The sequence below is a fragment of the Labrus bergylta genome, chromosome 8 (assembly GCF_963930695.1).
Source record: "Labrus bergylta chromosome 8, fLabBer1.1, whole genome shotgun sequence".
In the NCBI taxonomy this organism is placed as follows: Eukaryota; Metazoa; Chordata; class Actinopteri; order Labriformes; family Labridae; genus Labrus; species Labrus bergylta.
In genome coordinates, this window is record NC_089202.1 from 25,295,233 (window position 1) to 25,310,409 (window position 15,177).

The following is a 15,177-nucleotide window of genomic DNA, read 5'->3' on the forward strand; positions in this document are numbered from 1 at the left end:
GGAACCAAGAGCGAAAGGACCAAGTGCTTCAAGTGTGAATAATGCCCTTTCGCAGCCCAGACTGGTTGTGTCAGCTCTCCTGTTCTCTTCCCTCTGTACACCAATGAATGCACCATACTCTATCCAGAGAGCTACATCATTAAATTCTTGGATGATACAGCTCTCCTGAGCCTAATGCACAGAGACAGCAGTCCTTCTTTTCATCACTCTGAGGTAGAGATATTTTGTGCTTTGTTGTGATAGAAACTACCTTGTTTTAAATATTAAAAAGACCGAGGAGATGGTGTTTGATCCCAGGCGAGTGGGTGATCATCGGCCTGTGGTCATCTACAAGGAACCCATCACACATGTCTGCTCTTACAAGTATCTCATGGTTCATATTGACAACACTCTCAGCTGGAGGACTCATGTTGAGAGTCTCTGCTCTAGATTGCAACAGCGTGTACTTCTTAGGCAGTTTGAGAGTCTCTGGCGTTCAGCAGAAATTCATGTTGTTATTCTACAATGCTGTTTGTGAAAGCATGATCAGATAAGGGATAACAGCGTGGTACTGTCACTTGTCTGTTCAGTTAAAATCACAGATAACTTGTTTTGTGCAGACTGCTCTGAAAATCATGGGTGTCAAAAAACATCCATCTCTCCAAACACTCTATGAGCAGCCTGTTGTTAGACAGGCACAGAAAATAGTGTCTGATCCTACCCACAATCTTTACTCTGAGTTTCAGCTTTGACGCTCTAGGAGAAGATTCAGGGTCCCTCAGACCAGGGTGAACAGTTACAAACATTCATTTGTGCCAATGTCCGTTAACATTCTGAATAGCAGGTAATGTAGGATGTGCCCAGGGTCAGTGCAATATGCCAATATGTTACTGCTGCAAAAAGGTGTTTTTAAAAGTTTTAAAGATTAAAAGTTTTAATCGTGTTAATCGCATGAGTTCCTGTGATTAATCACGATTAATCGCATTGTTATACGCAAAATCCAATAATGAATTAAAAAGTAGCGTATAGCGCACTTTTATTGTAAATGTACTTCTCAACTTAAACAATGTAATCAAAGCAAATAAATACAAAACTAAAGCTTATTGCCATTGCAAGGGCATAATGTCATCCTGTTTGTTATATAAAAAAAAACTGCCCAGAAAGGTTTTAGGCTAAGCGGTATAATGAAAATGTCGGGACGCCATTTTTAAAGTGGGGGAGAGTGTGACAGGTCAATTGAGAACATTGATGTTGATTGTTTGGTTATCGGGGACCCCACAAACACATTTTTGTTGTACTTGTCATTTTGAAATTCTTTAGTTTATAATCTTTTTGAATTCATCTTCAAAGTTGCTAATGTTAATGTATTTTTCTGAACTGCAACATTATTCAAGCAGTTGATGTTGACTTGTTATTAATTAAATGCGCTGCATAATCTACGCCACAAGTCTGCGAGTGAGAAACAGTGACATGCAGGAGTTCAGAGAAGAAGAGTGTTGTTGTTGTAACGCTATGGAGTTAGCAAGAAAGTTGTAGTTATTATTGAGCAGCTGAAGAGACTCGTAGGCAGAGTGAATGAAGGTACTGGGTCTTTGATAAACGCTTAAATAAAGTGAAGACAAGTGAAACGACCTTTTAGCGTCCGCCTGAGTTTCTGGCTGCAACATATTTTGGAGTAGCCTACTTATCAAGTACTACGGTGATAAGAAAATTAAACTTTGCAGTGGTTACAAATAACTTCGGCTCTGTCGACTGCGCCGTCTGGAAGAACTTTAAAATGAAAATGGCCTTATAAAAGTTCCGTACCCTTCTCCATGCTTGATTATCCGCCAATTCTTTTCAGGCTGTTTCCGCCAATTCTTTTCTGACTGTTTCCTGCTTCCTGTGTGCGCCGCAGCAGTCACGCGCAGCAGTAAGCAACATACTAGGCTCGCTCACGATGGAATTTTACAAAATAAAAGCCAGTGAGCAACAGACTTTTACGAAAATAAATTATAAAAACTGCGTTAATGCGAGATAAAATAATTGTCAGCGATAATTAATCAATGAGTTAACGCGAAAATAGCGCGTTAACTTGCCCAGCCCTAGTATTTTATTTGTTATTCTCTTGTAACTCCAGTCCAATATAAATGTCCTTTTGGGGACAACAAAGTATATCTTATTATTTTTGTTGGGTCATACAACTATGGTCAGCTCGGTGTTTTAAAGTGTCTGCAGATAACACTTGTTAAGAATTGGTGCTTTACAAATAAAGATGGATTGATTAATTAGGCCTCTAACTCTGACACTAAGAGAAACATTGACAGAGAACTGGAGGCTTAAAAGTTAAAAGTTTGGACCTTTTAATTTTCCCTTCTTGTTTAATATATAATATATTTACAATGCAGAACTTCCAGAGGGCTTTGGGTTGGCACGCTGCAGAGGATGGCAGGCTGACAGACTGCTCTCCCACTAACCAGGAATTTTCCCCAGATTCAAGTTTTTTAACAAGTAAAAACACCTCATGGTATGTGGAAGGGAAGAAACACAAAAATTGTTAATGTAAACCAAATACAAGATCAGAGAAAAACAAGTAGATGGCCATGAAGAATGACGAAAGAAATAAATGCTAACTCGCCTAGCATAGGTGGACTCGAGCATACCGGAGCTAACTTACTGGCTAATATATTGACATTAAGGTAATACGTGCCGATGTAAAGAATGACAGCTTTTTATCGCACACTAAGAGAGAATGTTAAAAATGATTTGACAGAGTACAGACGTGAGATTAACCAGGCCCCGGGAGATATTAGGGAGGACCTGAAAACCACAACAACAGGAGTTGAGGATGCGGAGCAGCGTGTCGAGAAATAGAGGAGTAACCTGGCACTGGAAATGAATCACACTCAAAGCAAAGTTTGTGAACACATTTTATTTCTCCCACAAATCAGGCTGTAAGAGGGTTGTGGCTATACTACTCCCAAATAGGATAGACTTCCAACTAACAACTGAAATTAAAGATAAATAAGTTTGTTTAATTAATTAGAGGCAGAAGTTCCTTGACTAAATGTGAATATGCAACCAGGACATGACAGATCATTCATCAAAAAGATTTTTGTGCTAGAAATTTGGAAATTATGCCTAAAATGATGAAGAAGGGGTGGCAGTGGCCTACTGGTTACTTTACGCATTTTATGTACGGAGACTATAGTCCTCAAATTTGGTGGCACGAATAGGAAACCAACCCTTGTCTCCTTTCCCGCATGTCAATCACCTCTCCCTCTATCTCTCCCTTATTTCTGTCTCCATCCACTGTCCTGACTTTGTAATAACCGCATAAAAAGCCCCAAAATAAACCTTTAAAAAATGATTTTATAAAACAGAATATTAAGAATAATATCACAATAATTTATAATGACTTAATAATGCTTAAAAGCATTATGCTGAGGTCAAAGAATGCTTTGTGTTTGAATTTGGTGAACTGGCCCTTTAAGACGGAATGTTGACTGTTATAGAATTAGAAATGTCCTTTGATGATGTCATCACAGGCTGATTCTGGTGTCTCATTCACCTGTTTGAAACTCTGCTACTGAACGAGGACAAGTGTTTCTGTTAGTGAAGGTATATCAAAAAGCTGTTAAATCGCAGCTACACTGATTCACAGTAGGTCATTTCTTTAGAATAAGACAATGAACAACCACAGATCAGGAAGATTTTTCTCCACTCCGGCCATGGGCTCAGTGAAGAACCCTAACCCTGAGAGCAGTTTTGATGAAGAGGGGATCGAGGAGATCTTCCTTGTGGAGGAACAGAGACCACAGGATTCAGATGAGGAGAATCAGGAGCCTCAGGAGAGCTCAGATGAGAAGTTAAGTGGTTGGAATTCAGATGACGAGTCTGCAAATGAAGAGAAGGACAAGAACTCAGGTGAGGAGTTAAGTTGTTGGGATTCAGGTGACGAGGCTGCAAATGAAGAGTGGTCTTGTGACCTGGTCGAGGAGTTTGTAAATGAAGAGGAGGAAGAGAGCGTAGATGTAGAGAATTCTTGTGACCTGGTCGAGGAGTTTGTAAATGAAGAGGAGGACAAGAACTCAGTTGAGGAGTTAAGTTCTTGGGATTCAGGTGACGAGGCTGCAAATGAAGAGGAGGACAAGAACTCAGGTGAGGAGTTAAGTTGTTGGGATTCAGGTGACGAGGCTGCAAATGAAGAGTGGTCTTGCGACCTGGTCGAGGAGTTTGTAAATGAAGAGGAGGAAGAGAGCGTAGATGTTGAGAATTCTTGTGACCTGGTCGAGGAGTTTATTGAAGAGGAGGAAAACACGACTGAATCCCTCATGAACTCTCTTGCAGCAGTAAACGGACAGCAGCAAGAAGCAGCAGAGGATGTGGGGGTAAATTGTGCTGTAGTCATGGCACTGAAAGACCACATTGCTGTGCAGCAGGAGGAAAGTCTAGAGAAAGACAACAAAATCAAGTCTCTCTGCTTCATTATTGAGAATCTTCAAAATGCAATGGAAAACCGAGATGAAATGGTTTCCTGTCTGCAGAACAAAGTCAACCTGTTGACCACAGATCTGGAAGCTTCTTTTTCCCAGCAGCACAAGGAAGCAGAAAGACTCTCCCATCTGACTCAAGAAAACCAAAAGCTGGTTTCTGAGAATGAAAGACTGCAGAGTGAACTCCAATCTGCCCTGCTCACTCTGAAAGAGCTCCAGGAAGAAGAAACAGGTGGCAGCAGACCTGAGGAGGAATATCTCAGGGCTCAAGTAGCTGATCTCATGAAGTCACAGAAAGAGCTCCAGCTGAGCAAAGAAAAGCTGAAAGGAACAATCTATGACATGACAGCAGAGCTCGAAGGGAAAAACACCATCATCAAAAAACTCGAGAACAATCTGGAGGCGTGCCACATTCAGCAAGAATGGTCAGAAGAGCTTGATCAGTTGAATTGTGCTGAGCAGCAACAGGAGGACAGTCTGCAGAAAGACAAGGAAATAGGATCCCTGCACTTCAATATTCAGACTCTACTAACTGAAGTTGAGGACCGAGACAAAACGGTTTCTGCGCTGCAAATCACAGTCAAACAGTTGGCCTCAGACCTTAAAGAAGAACAAGCAAAAAACAGTTCTCTTCAGAGGGTCCACCACATCGCTGTGGAAGAGCTGGAGAGTCTGACTCCTGAAAATCAAAAACAGGCTTCTGAGATCACAAGGCTGAAAGGTGAACTCAGGGCTGCCAAGCTCGCTGAAGAACAGCTGCAGAAAGAAGGTAGCAGCAGAGATGAGGAGAATAAGGAGCAAAAAGCTCTGCTCATTAAAACGTGTAAAACCCTTAAATGTGTAAAGAAGAAGCTCTTTGAGAAGTCCCAGGCTTTAGAAAATAGTCTGGCTGCTGAAAAATTATTCAAGTCTGCTCTCGACGATGAAAAAATGTGCTCCAAGCGAATATTTTCACAACAGCAGGCAGCACCTAATGCCTCCGAGTCCTCAAAGTGTCTGATGGACGAAGTGAAGACGTTGAGGAAGGAGAACGCAGACATCAGGGCTCAACTGGAGACCACGTTTAGAGAACACCAGCAAACCAAGGCAAAATACCAGCTTCTTTATGAGCACCAGGAACAGATGCTTTCCTCAAAGACTGATATGATCTCAGAAAATAAGATCACCACCATGAACCTCCAGATCATGGTAGAAGACTTGAAGGCAGCACAGCTTGAGAGCAGGACAAGGCAGACATCTCTGGAAGGTGCACTCAGAGAGACGAGGGAGAAGATGTGTGAGCTGCAAAAGGCAGCTGATGAAGCTGCCGCTCAGCTCGAGACAGAAAGGACCAAGTGCTTCAAGCAAGGAATCGAGCTGCAGGAAGCTTGGATCAAGAACAATGTGTGTTTGAAGGAAAGGCAGAAACTGTTGGAGGATCTTCAGAGAACTCAGGACACCGGCTTCATGCAAACCAAACAACAGATGCAAATGGACGACGAGATGAAGAGACGAGATGAAGACGTTGACCTCAGGCTCAGCAGGCAGCAAGTGGAACTGGACCAAAGCAGGACGGCTTTCCGCAAGCTGCATGATCAACACGCTGAACTGGGGAAGGAGAACTCTAACCTTAAAGGCAGCTATCGTAAGCTGCGTTACGCTTACAAGGATCTCAAGCTCCAATACAACACGCTCTGCATCGCCAGCGATTACTCCCAATCATAACCCCGCCCACCTCGCTCCAAGGTAACCTGTCCCCAAATATCCTCTTCATCCAACCAAGCACAACTCCTCCAACAAGACACTCAAAGAGTGCTGTACTCCAGCGGATGAGCCTCATCACTCTTTCTGTCTTATTCTTTGTTTGTTTGTTTTTTTGTTTGCTGGGCACGGTGGTGCAGTGGGTAGCACTGTCACCCCCTCTGGGAGGAGTTTAGCATGTTCTCCCCGTGTCCATGTGGGTTTCCTCCGGGTGCTCCGGTTTCCTCCCACAGTCCAAAAATATGCGCTATAAATGAATTGGCTGCTTTCAATAAATTAATAAATCAAATCATATCTGAAAACAAAATAAATATTAATCATAGCAATTGAGAAATGTGTCGTCTCCCATTGAACAGTTTATAATGAAAAATTAAAACATGTCAGAGTGATTTTCACAAAATGTAAGAATAATATGTAAAACTCTGCTAACAGGATAAAAAGAGAGAGGAGGAGAGAGAGGAGAAGAGAGAGAGAGGAGGAGAAGAGAGGAGGAAAGAGAGAGAGGAGGAGAGAGAGAGGAGGAAGAGGAGGTTTTGGTTTTCAAAATACCTTTTATTTTACCACTACCAGGAGAAAATTATAACACTGTCACATCATCACTCAGATCAAGAGAAGGAAATAAATAAATAAATAAAAAATAAAACATAAAACAAAACAAGTGCAACAAAAATCACAACATCAACAAAAACAACATTTACTGCATCAAAAATGAATAATCAGCTCTCCATCCCCACCCACAGAGCACAAAGCTTCTTCCACAGCCCATACACTATTAAAGTCTTGCACATTGTCCATCATTTGATAATAGGCAAATTCTACCTTTAGTCTGGCCTTCAAAAGTCCCTCCAGAACCAGCACCGGTTCCACACAGCCAGTACCCTGAGCTCGGTTCTTGCGTGTAAGCCAAATGGCCAACTTAGCCGAGCCAGATAAAAAGTTCATCAGTGTATGTACAGTCTTTTTCTTTGCAGAATACTTTGGCCCAAAAACAAACACTGCATAAGAGAAATCCTCCCCGAGAGCTTCAAACAAGCTTTTCATAAGGACAAACAAGAGTGAGAGCCTGGGACACTCAACAAACAGATGAGACAAAGTTTCAGTTAGTGAACAAAACAAACACTCCTCTCCCACCCCTGGATCAATGTGCGCTCTGTATCTGTTCGTGGCTATAACCCCATGCACAACTCTCCACTGGAGATCTGCTGTTCTCTTCTCAACAGGCAGCTTGTACAGGGACCGCCAGCTGCCTTTCGGGGAAACCTCCGGGCCAAAAAACTCGATCCACCTCGACTCTTTCACTCCCGACAGACCACGAAGATGTAGGACCTTAACACAGGACTGATAGAGTGCCTTTTTCCCTGCATCCTGGAACTTTCCCAGAACAGGAGTACTAAAGGACAGCAGCCCACCTCCTCTTTCCTGCCACTCCCCGACATCTGGGGTAACAGACAAAGATGGGAAGCTGTATTCGCCCTCTTCACTCCACTGCTCACACAGATTCTCAATGTTTAGAAATGTCACAAGTTTTACTGGAAGTGCAGCAAAGACTTCCTCCACCACTCTTTCCACCACCCGGCTGGAGGTGATATTGGTCCTTTCTTTGAGGGCGTCCAGGGTCAGTCTTACCAGGTGACCCAGTTTTGTGCAGCCTGCCTCTCTGAAACTGGCCCGGAGACTGGCTGACTGCAAAGTTGGAGTCCTTATGAAATCATTAAAAAATAACGGTTCCTCAAAGATCCACATTCCCAGACTCTCAGTTTTTTCCCTTTTGAATGTGTACATTTTCCATGCCTGCATTACAGACATATAAAAGGATGTTAATCCAGTGAGATCCACCTCCTCAAGCTTTAACAGAAAGAGCTGCTTAGTGTACCCCAGCCGTCCAGCTCTCCTCAGCAGCAGTCGAGCGATGTCCATCCAGCTGGGACCACAAGTGAAAAGGAGTCTCTGTGCAGTCTGGAGTCTGAATGAGGCAATTTTTGACTGAATGTCTATAAGTCCATGTCCCCCTTCAGCCACCGGCAGGTAGAGGACTGCCGCCTGAACCCAGTGTTTGCCTGACCAGAAGAAGTCCAGGATGGCCCTTTGAATGTCCTCCACCAGCCCTCTTGGAGGTGTCAAAGCCACAAGTCTGTGCCAGAGAGTCGAGGCAACCAAGTTATTGACCACCAGAACTCTTCCCCTATACGACAACTGGGGTAGCAACCATTTCCATTTAGACAACCGAGCGCACACTTTCTCCCTAACTCCCTCCCAGTTTTTACTTTTAAAGCCCTCGGTACCCAAATAAACCCCCAACACCTTCAACCCCTCCCTCCCCCACTCAAGTCCACCCGGCAGACTGGGCACTGCCTGGTCCCTCCACTCTCCCACCAGTAAGGCACCACTTTTTTCCCAGTTCACCCGTGCAGCTGTTGCCCTTTCATACAGGGACAGGGTGTCCCGCAGACACCGAACGTCCCCCTGATTGGAGATGAAGATGTTTACATCATCAGCATAGGCAGAAATTGTAGGGGGACATTCAATGCTACAGGCCGCGGGCAAAGAAAGCCCGCTGAGCCGGTCCCTCAACCTGCACAGCAAGGGCTCAATAGCCAAGCTGTACAGCTGGCCGGAGATGGGACAACCTTGTCTGATCCCTCGCCGTACAGGGATTGGCCGACTCAACCCCGCCCCCATCTTCACCAAACACTGTGCATCCTGATACAACAAACCAACTAATGACACAAAACCATCCCCAAAACCAAAAGACCTCAGTGCAGAAAACAAATACGAGTGATCCACCCTGTCAAACGCCTTCTCTTGATCCAGAGACACAATGCCAACATTTAGATTATAGATTTTACACACATCAATGACATCTCTGATAAGAAAAACATTATCCATGATTGTCCGGTCTGGAACACAGTAACTCTGGTCTTTATGGACCACACTTCCCAGAACGTCCTTTAGTCTGTTCGATAAAGCTCTGGAGAGGATCTTGTAGTCCGCACAAAGCAAAGCAACCGGCCTCCAGTTTTTTAACAATGCCAGGTCACCTTTCTTGGGGAGCAAGGAAAGAACTGCTCTCTTACAAGAACCAGGAAGAGACCCGGTCCTGCAACACTCCATTAAAACACTATGCAGGTCAGACCCAAGAATATTCCAGAACCTCTTAAAAAAGTCTGTGGACAACCCATCTATTCCAGGTGCTCTTCCTGTTGCCATCTGAGTGACAGCAGCAGTGAGCTCCTCCAGAGACAGCTCCCCTTCCAGAAGAGACCTCTCCTCCACACTGAGCTGAGGGAGACCCTCCAGGAGCTCCCTGCGACACTCCTGGCTGCAACTCTCTGCTCCAAACAGATCCTCATAGAACTGCATGGCGTGACTGCTCATTTCCTTTGGATCAGCTGTTATTCGACCTCCTGGCAGTTTCAGACAAGTCAGCAGCTTTTTTTGAGCCACAGATCTCTCAAGATTGAAAAAGAAAGACGTTGGGGCATCCATGTCTTTGAGTTGAAGGAAACGACTCCGCACAAGAGCTCCCTTCACCCTCTCCTGCAGGAAAGAGCTCAACTCCATACGTTTCTCCTTCAGCAGGGTACCAGTGGTGGGATCCACACTCCCATTTAACCCCTCCTCAAGGTTCTTAATGTTGTCCTCAAGATTTTTAATGACTGTTTTTAATCTAGCAGAAGAGTGTGACGTGTACTGCTGACAAAAAACACGAATCTGAGCTTTACCAACCTCCCACCAAAGCTTCAAAGAATCAAACTCAACTTTTCTTAATTGCCACTGATCCCAAAAACACCCAAAGTTTTTACAGAAAACATTGTCCAGTAGAAGCTTGTTATTAAAATGCCAGAAGGACTTAGCCCTTTCACCTGGTGAAATAATCAGCTCCACACTAACAAAATGGTGATCAGTGAAGCCGACAGGCAGAATATTACAATGAATTAATCTGGGGTTGAGAGTTCTGGAGATGTAAACCCTGTCCAGTCTAGCTGCACACACCCTGTTACTGTTCACCCTGACCCATGTATACTGTCTGGATTGTGGATGTTTCACTCTAAATGTGTCCAACAAATCCAGGTGAGAGATGACAGTGTTTAAAGTCTGGGATGAATGTGGATGTGGCTCCTCTCCTATTCTATCCACGGTGAAATCAAGTGTGCAGTTAAAATCACCACCAAGAATGATCTGATCCTGATTATAGATCACTAACTCCTTTTGGAGGCGGGTATAGAAAGCTACCCTTTCAGCTCCATTATTTGGAGCATAAATATTAGTGAAGCAGAAAACAGTGTCCTCTATTTCTGCTCTTACAATTAAAAGCCTTCCCTTTACAATTTCAGCACAAGAGACGATCTTTACATTTGCAGATGCTCTAAACAAAATGGCTACTCCTGCACTAAGGTTGGTGCCATGGCTAAGGTAGTTAGAGCCCTCCCACCATAAACCCCAATCTGTCTCATCTGATGGTGTGGTATGAGTCTCTTGTAAAAACAAGATATCAATGTTTTTCTGAGTTGAGATCTCAGAGATAAGGCCCCTTTTCTGTCTGTCTCTCCCACCATTAATGTTAAGAGATCCTATCTTAAGACTCCTCATAGAAAGATCAGAGAGAAAGAACAGACAAGTAGACACAAACAGGGAGCAGTAGAAGAAGAACACCTTGTGATGCATGATCATTTCTTTGTCTTCTTCACACTCTTACGTCCAACTTTCCTCAGTGCGGTGATGTGCTTTTTAAGACGGAACCGTTTTTTCGCGTCCAGGAGGTCAAACCCAACCTGTCTTTTCAGTATGCTGACTGACTTTATGAACTTTTCAGTATCACTAAAGTAGTCACTTATTTTTACTGATTTGTTGTATGTTTCATCCATAAATTGATTGATTGACTCTAAAGAATAAAGACCAGAGCCACTATTTGGCAAATCAGCAATGGATGCATTGTCTGACTCATAATCTTCATCCATGTCCTCTCCTTCACATGATGCCTGGCTACAACACACTGTCTTACCTTCCTTCAATGAAACATCTACAACTGCAGAACTTGTGGAATCTTCAGTTTTATCATTATCTACAGTCTGTGATTTTTCTGTAGCCTGAGAGCTGGTCGAAGCCACTTCTACCTCAGCCACGGCCTCAGCACAAGGCGCAGGCGCGGACGCGGCCTCCGCCGCAGGCACGGACGCGGACGCGGCCTCCGCCCCAGGCGCGGACGCGGACGCGGCCCCCGCCCCAGGCACGGGCACGAACGCGGCCCCCGTCCCAGGCGCGGGCGCGGACGCGGCCTCCGCCCCAAGCGCGGACGCGGACGCGGCCTCCGCCCCGGGCACGGACGCGGACGCGGCCCCCGCCACATGCGCCACACTAACAGAGCTGCCCGCGTCAGCGGCAGCACTAGCCGCCTCCTGCTGTCTGTGCGGACACGCAAAACGTTTGTGTCCCACATCACCACACTCAAAACACTTCAGTTGTCCCGAGCTCGCATACACCATATAAGAAGCGTCACCGTGTTTCACTCTAAAGGAAACCTCCAGAGTCTGTGTGGGCGAATCCAAAAACATGAACACCTGACGCCGCAAAGATTGAACATGTTTCAGTTTGGGATCTTTACACCCTAGACTCACAGTTTTGAAACCACTCGCAAACTTCCCAAACCTGCGGAGTTCGTTCTCTAACAAGTTGTTAGAAATAAACGGCGGAACACCGGATACGGTGATCCGCGTAGAGGGAACCGACAACGGGGAAACCTGCACAAACAAATCCCTAATGAACACACCACTCTCAATCAGCTGATACACAAGAGGCTCACTCTTCAGAAAAACAACCACAGCCTTGTTCATTCGGGATGCATACAAGAGTTTATCATGGCCTACCTGTTCACCTGCAGCTAACAGAACCTCCTCCACGGTGACAGTACCGTTCGGAGGGACTATCCGAACTCCCTGTCGGAGAGTCGGAGGTGGCGTCTCAGCAGACGCCATTCCTCCCTCCAACCCCTCCAACGATCTGTCTTACACAGCCAACAACACTCAATACAAATATGAAAACAAACTGACCTGATCGTGCACTTTGAAAACAGTAGAAAGGATAGCAAACAATTCAATCTCCGCGCCACTCGCAACACCACCACCGTCACTCACACTCACACTCACACTCACACTCACCGGAAACCGGAAACCGGAAACGGAAACAGGAGAAGAGAGGAGGAAAGAGAGAGAGGAGGAGAGAGAGGAGGAAAAGGAGGAGAGAGAAAGGAGGATGAGAACAAATGCTCTGAGCCTTAAACTTGTAATTCCTTTTCTTGTCTTTCATCATCTTTAATGTTTTTATGATTTTACTGTTTATTTGTAACGACATGCATATCTATGAATGCAGGAAACAAGAACAAACAAACAAACAAACAGGTCAGGGTGATTGGCTCTGTCTGTATGAGGAGCATATGGAGCTTTAAAGCTCTCAAATCCTCTTAGCAGAGTTAATCCATGAAAATCACACCTCCAGTTTTCTGATGGATGTCACAGGCGTAGCTCTCACAGGTATCTAGCCGTGTGGCTCTCAAAGGTAGCTAGCCGTGTGGCTCTCAAAGGTAGCTAGCCGTGTGACTCTCAAAGGTAGCTAGCCGTGTGGCTCTCAAAGGTAGCTAGCCGTGTGGCTCTCACAGGTAGCTAGCCGTGTGACTCTCACAGGTAGCTAGCCGTGTGACTCTCACAGATGGATTTGGCTCATGGGTAAACCTCCTGGTTACCTGTAAACAAACAACATGCAGAGTGAAATCACACCTTTTCACCATGTCATTTGAAAGCCAGAGAGAGGAGGAGGAGGAAGAGGAGGAGGATGATTTTAGTCAGAGTGGATCTAAAGCATCTTTTTTCAACAGTTTATTTACAGGTGAGTTTATCTACAGGTGTGTTAGGCCATTTGTTGTGTCCATTATAAGATATGTTAATCCTTTATCGATCCCCAGTGGGGAAATTCAAGTGTTGCCGCGACAACAAGACATGAAGAGCATGCAAATGAGTACTAAATATATGGAGTTCAGTCTCATATTCACAAAATCAACAAATAAAAACAAAGGTTCACAAACATATTTCTGATTCAAACACAAATATTTATAGTTTTATATATATATATATATATATGTAATAGACATCCACAAATATATAATATATATTTAAAAAGCACATTTGTATCTTGTTACATTTATATATAAACTGTTCAGTCTGCATTTACAAACTGTTTGTCATTTATGAACCGCACTGCATTTGTGTGTGGGATTCACAAATGCATTTTTTTCAGCAGGAAATGTCTGTAGCCAATCAGATGTCTCCTTCCTATTCAGCCAATCACAGTAGGGTAGATTCAAGGGTATGATTTAATGTGATCACTTTAGCGTTACATCTGCGCAGACAGCGATTAGCCTAGCTGTCTGATGAAGTCATCTTTATTCTGACCAGCACAAATAGTCTCTGTGATTGTCGTACTATAAATAGAAAGTTGTTTATCGTGTTGGGTATATTGACTGCGTGTCGTTGATTAACTGGTGTTGAATAAACTGGTGATATTCCGGCCGATGTGTTGGGGTCTCGGCTTTTGAAGGACCCATCGTTTACTATCGTTTTAACAGTTACAAACATTCATTTGTGCCAATGTCCGTTAACATTCTGAATAGCAGGTAATGTAGGATGTGCCCAGGGTCAGTGCAATATGCCAATATGTCACTGCTGCAAAAAGGTGTTTTTAAAAGTTTTAAAGATTAAAAGTTTTAATCGTGTTAATCGCATGAGTTCCTGTGATTAATCACGATTAATCGCATTGTTATACGCAAAATCCAATAATGAATTAAAAAGTAGCGTCTAGCGCACTTTTATTGTAAATGTACTTCTCAACTTAAACAATGTAATCAAAGCAAATAAATACAAAACTAAAGCTTATTGCCATTGCAAGGGCATAATGTCATCCTGTTTGTTATATAAAAAAAAAACTGCCCAGAAAGGTTTTAGGCTAAGCGGTATAATGAAAATGTCGGGACGCCATTTTTAAAGTGGGGGAGAGTGTGACAGGTCAATTGAGAACATTGATGTTGATTGTTTGGTTATCGGGGACCCCACAAACACATTTTTGTTGTACTTGTCATTTTGAAATTCTTTAGTTTATAATCTTTTTGAATTCATCTTCAAAGTTGCTAATGTTAATGTATTTTTCTGAACTGCAACATTATTCAAGCAGTTGATGTTGACTTGTTATTAATTAAATGCGCTGCATAATCTACGCCACAAGGTGGAGTCTGCGAGTGAGAAACAGTGACATGCAGGAGTTCAGAGAAGAAGAGTGTTGTTGTTGTAACGCTATGGAGTTAGCAAGAAAGTTGTAGTTATTATTGAGCAGCTGAAGAGACTCGTAGGCAGAGTGAATGAAGGTACTGGGTCTTTGATAAACGCTTAAATAAAGTGAAGACAAGTGAAACGACCTTTTAGCGTCCGCCTGAGTTTCTGGCTGCAACATATTTTGGAGTACTTATCAAGTACTACGGTGATAAGAAAATTCAACTTCGCAGTGGTTACAAATAACTTCGGCTCTGTCGACTGCGCCGTCTGGAAGAACTTTAAAATGAAAATGGCCTTATAAAAGTTCCGTACCCTTCTCCATGCTTGATTATCTGCCAATTCTTTTCAGGCTGTTTCCGCCAATTCTTTTTCTGACTGTTTCCGCCAATTCTTTTCTGACTGTTTCCTGCTTCCTGTGTGCGCCGCAGCAGTCATGCGCAGCAGTAAGCAACATACTAGGCTCGCTCACGATGGAATTTTACAAAATAAAAGCCAGTGAGCAACAGACTTTTACAATAAGAAAATAAATTATAAAAACTGCGTTAATGCGAGATAAAATAATTGTCAGCGATAATTAATCGATGAGTTAACGCGAAAATAGCGCGTTAACTTGCCCAGCCCTAGTATTTTATTTGTTATTCTCTTGTAACTCCAGTCCAATATAAATG

The 15,177-nt window shown here is 43.6% G+C and overlaps 1 protein-coding gene across 1 annotated transcript; it reads left to right on the plus strand.

The window, feature by feature from the left end:
- Window positions 1–3,689: 3,689 nt before the first annotated feature.
- Window positions 3,690–6,158, plus strand: LOC136179819 (putative leucine-rich repeat-containing protein DDB_G0290503). Its single transcript, XM_065957947.1, has one exon. The coding sequence runs from the start codon at window positions 3,690–3,692 to the stop codon at window positions 6,156–6,158; it is 2,469 nt and encodes an 822-aa protein (XP_065814019.1).
- The last annotated feature ends 9,019 nt before the right edge of the window (window positions 6,159–15,177 follow it).

Excerpts from the sequence above, each read along its gene's own strand:
- LOC136179819 (XM_065957947.1), top strand. The coding sequence starts at position 3,690 with ATGGGCTCAGTGAAGAACCCTAACCCTGAGAGCAGTTTTGATGAAGAG.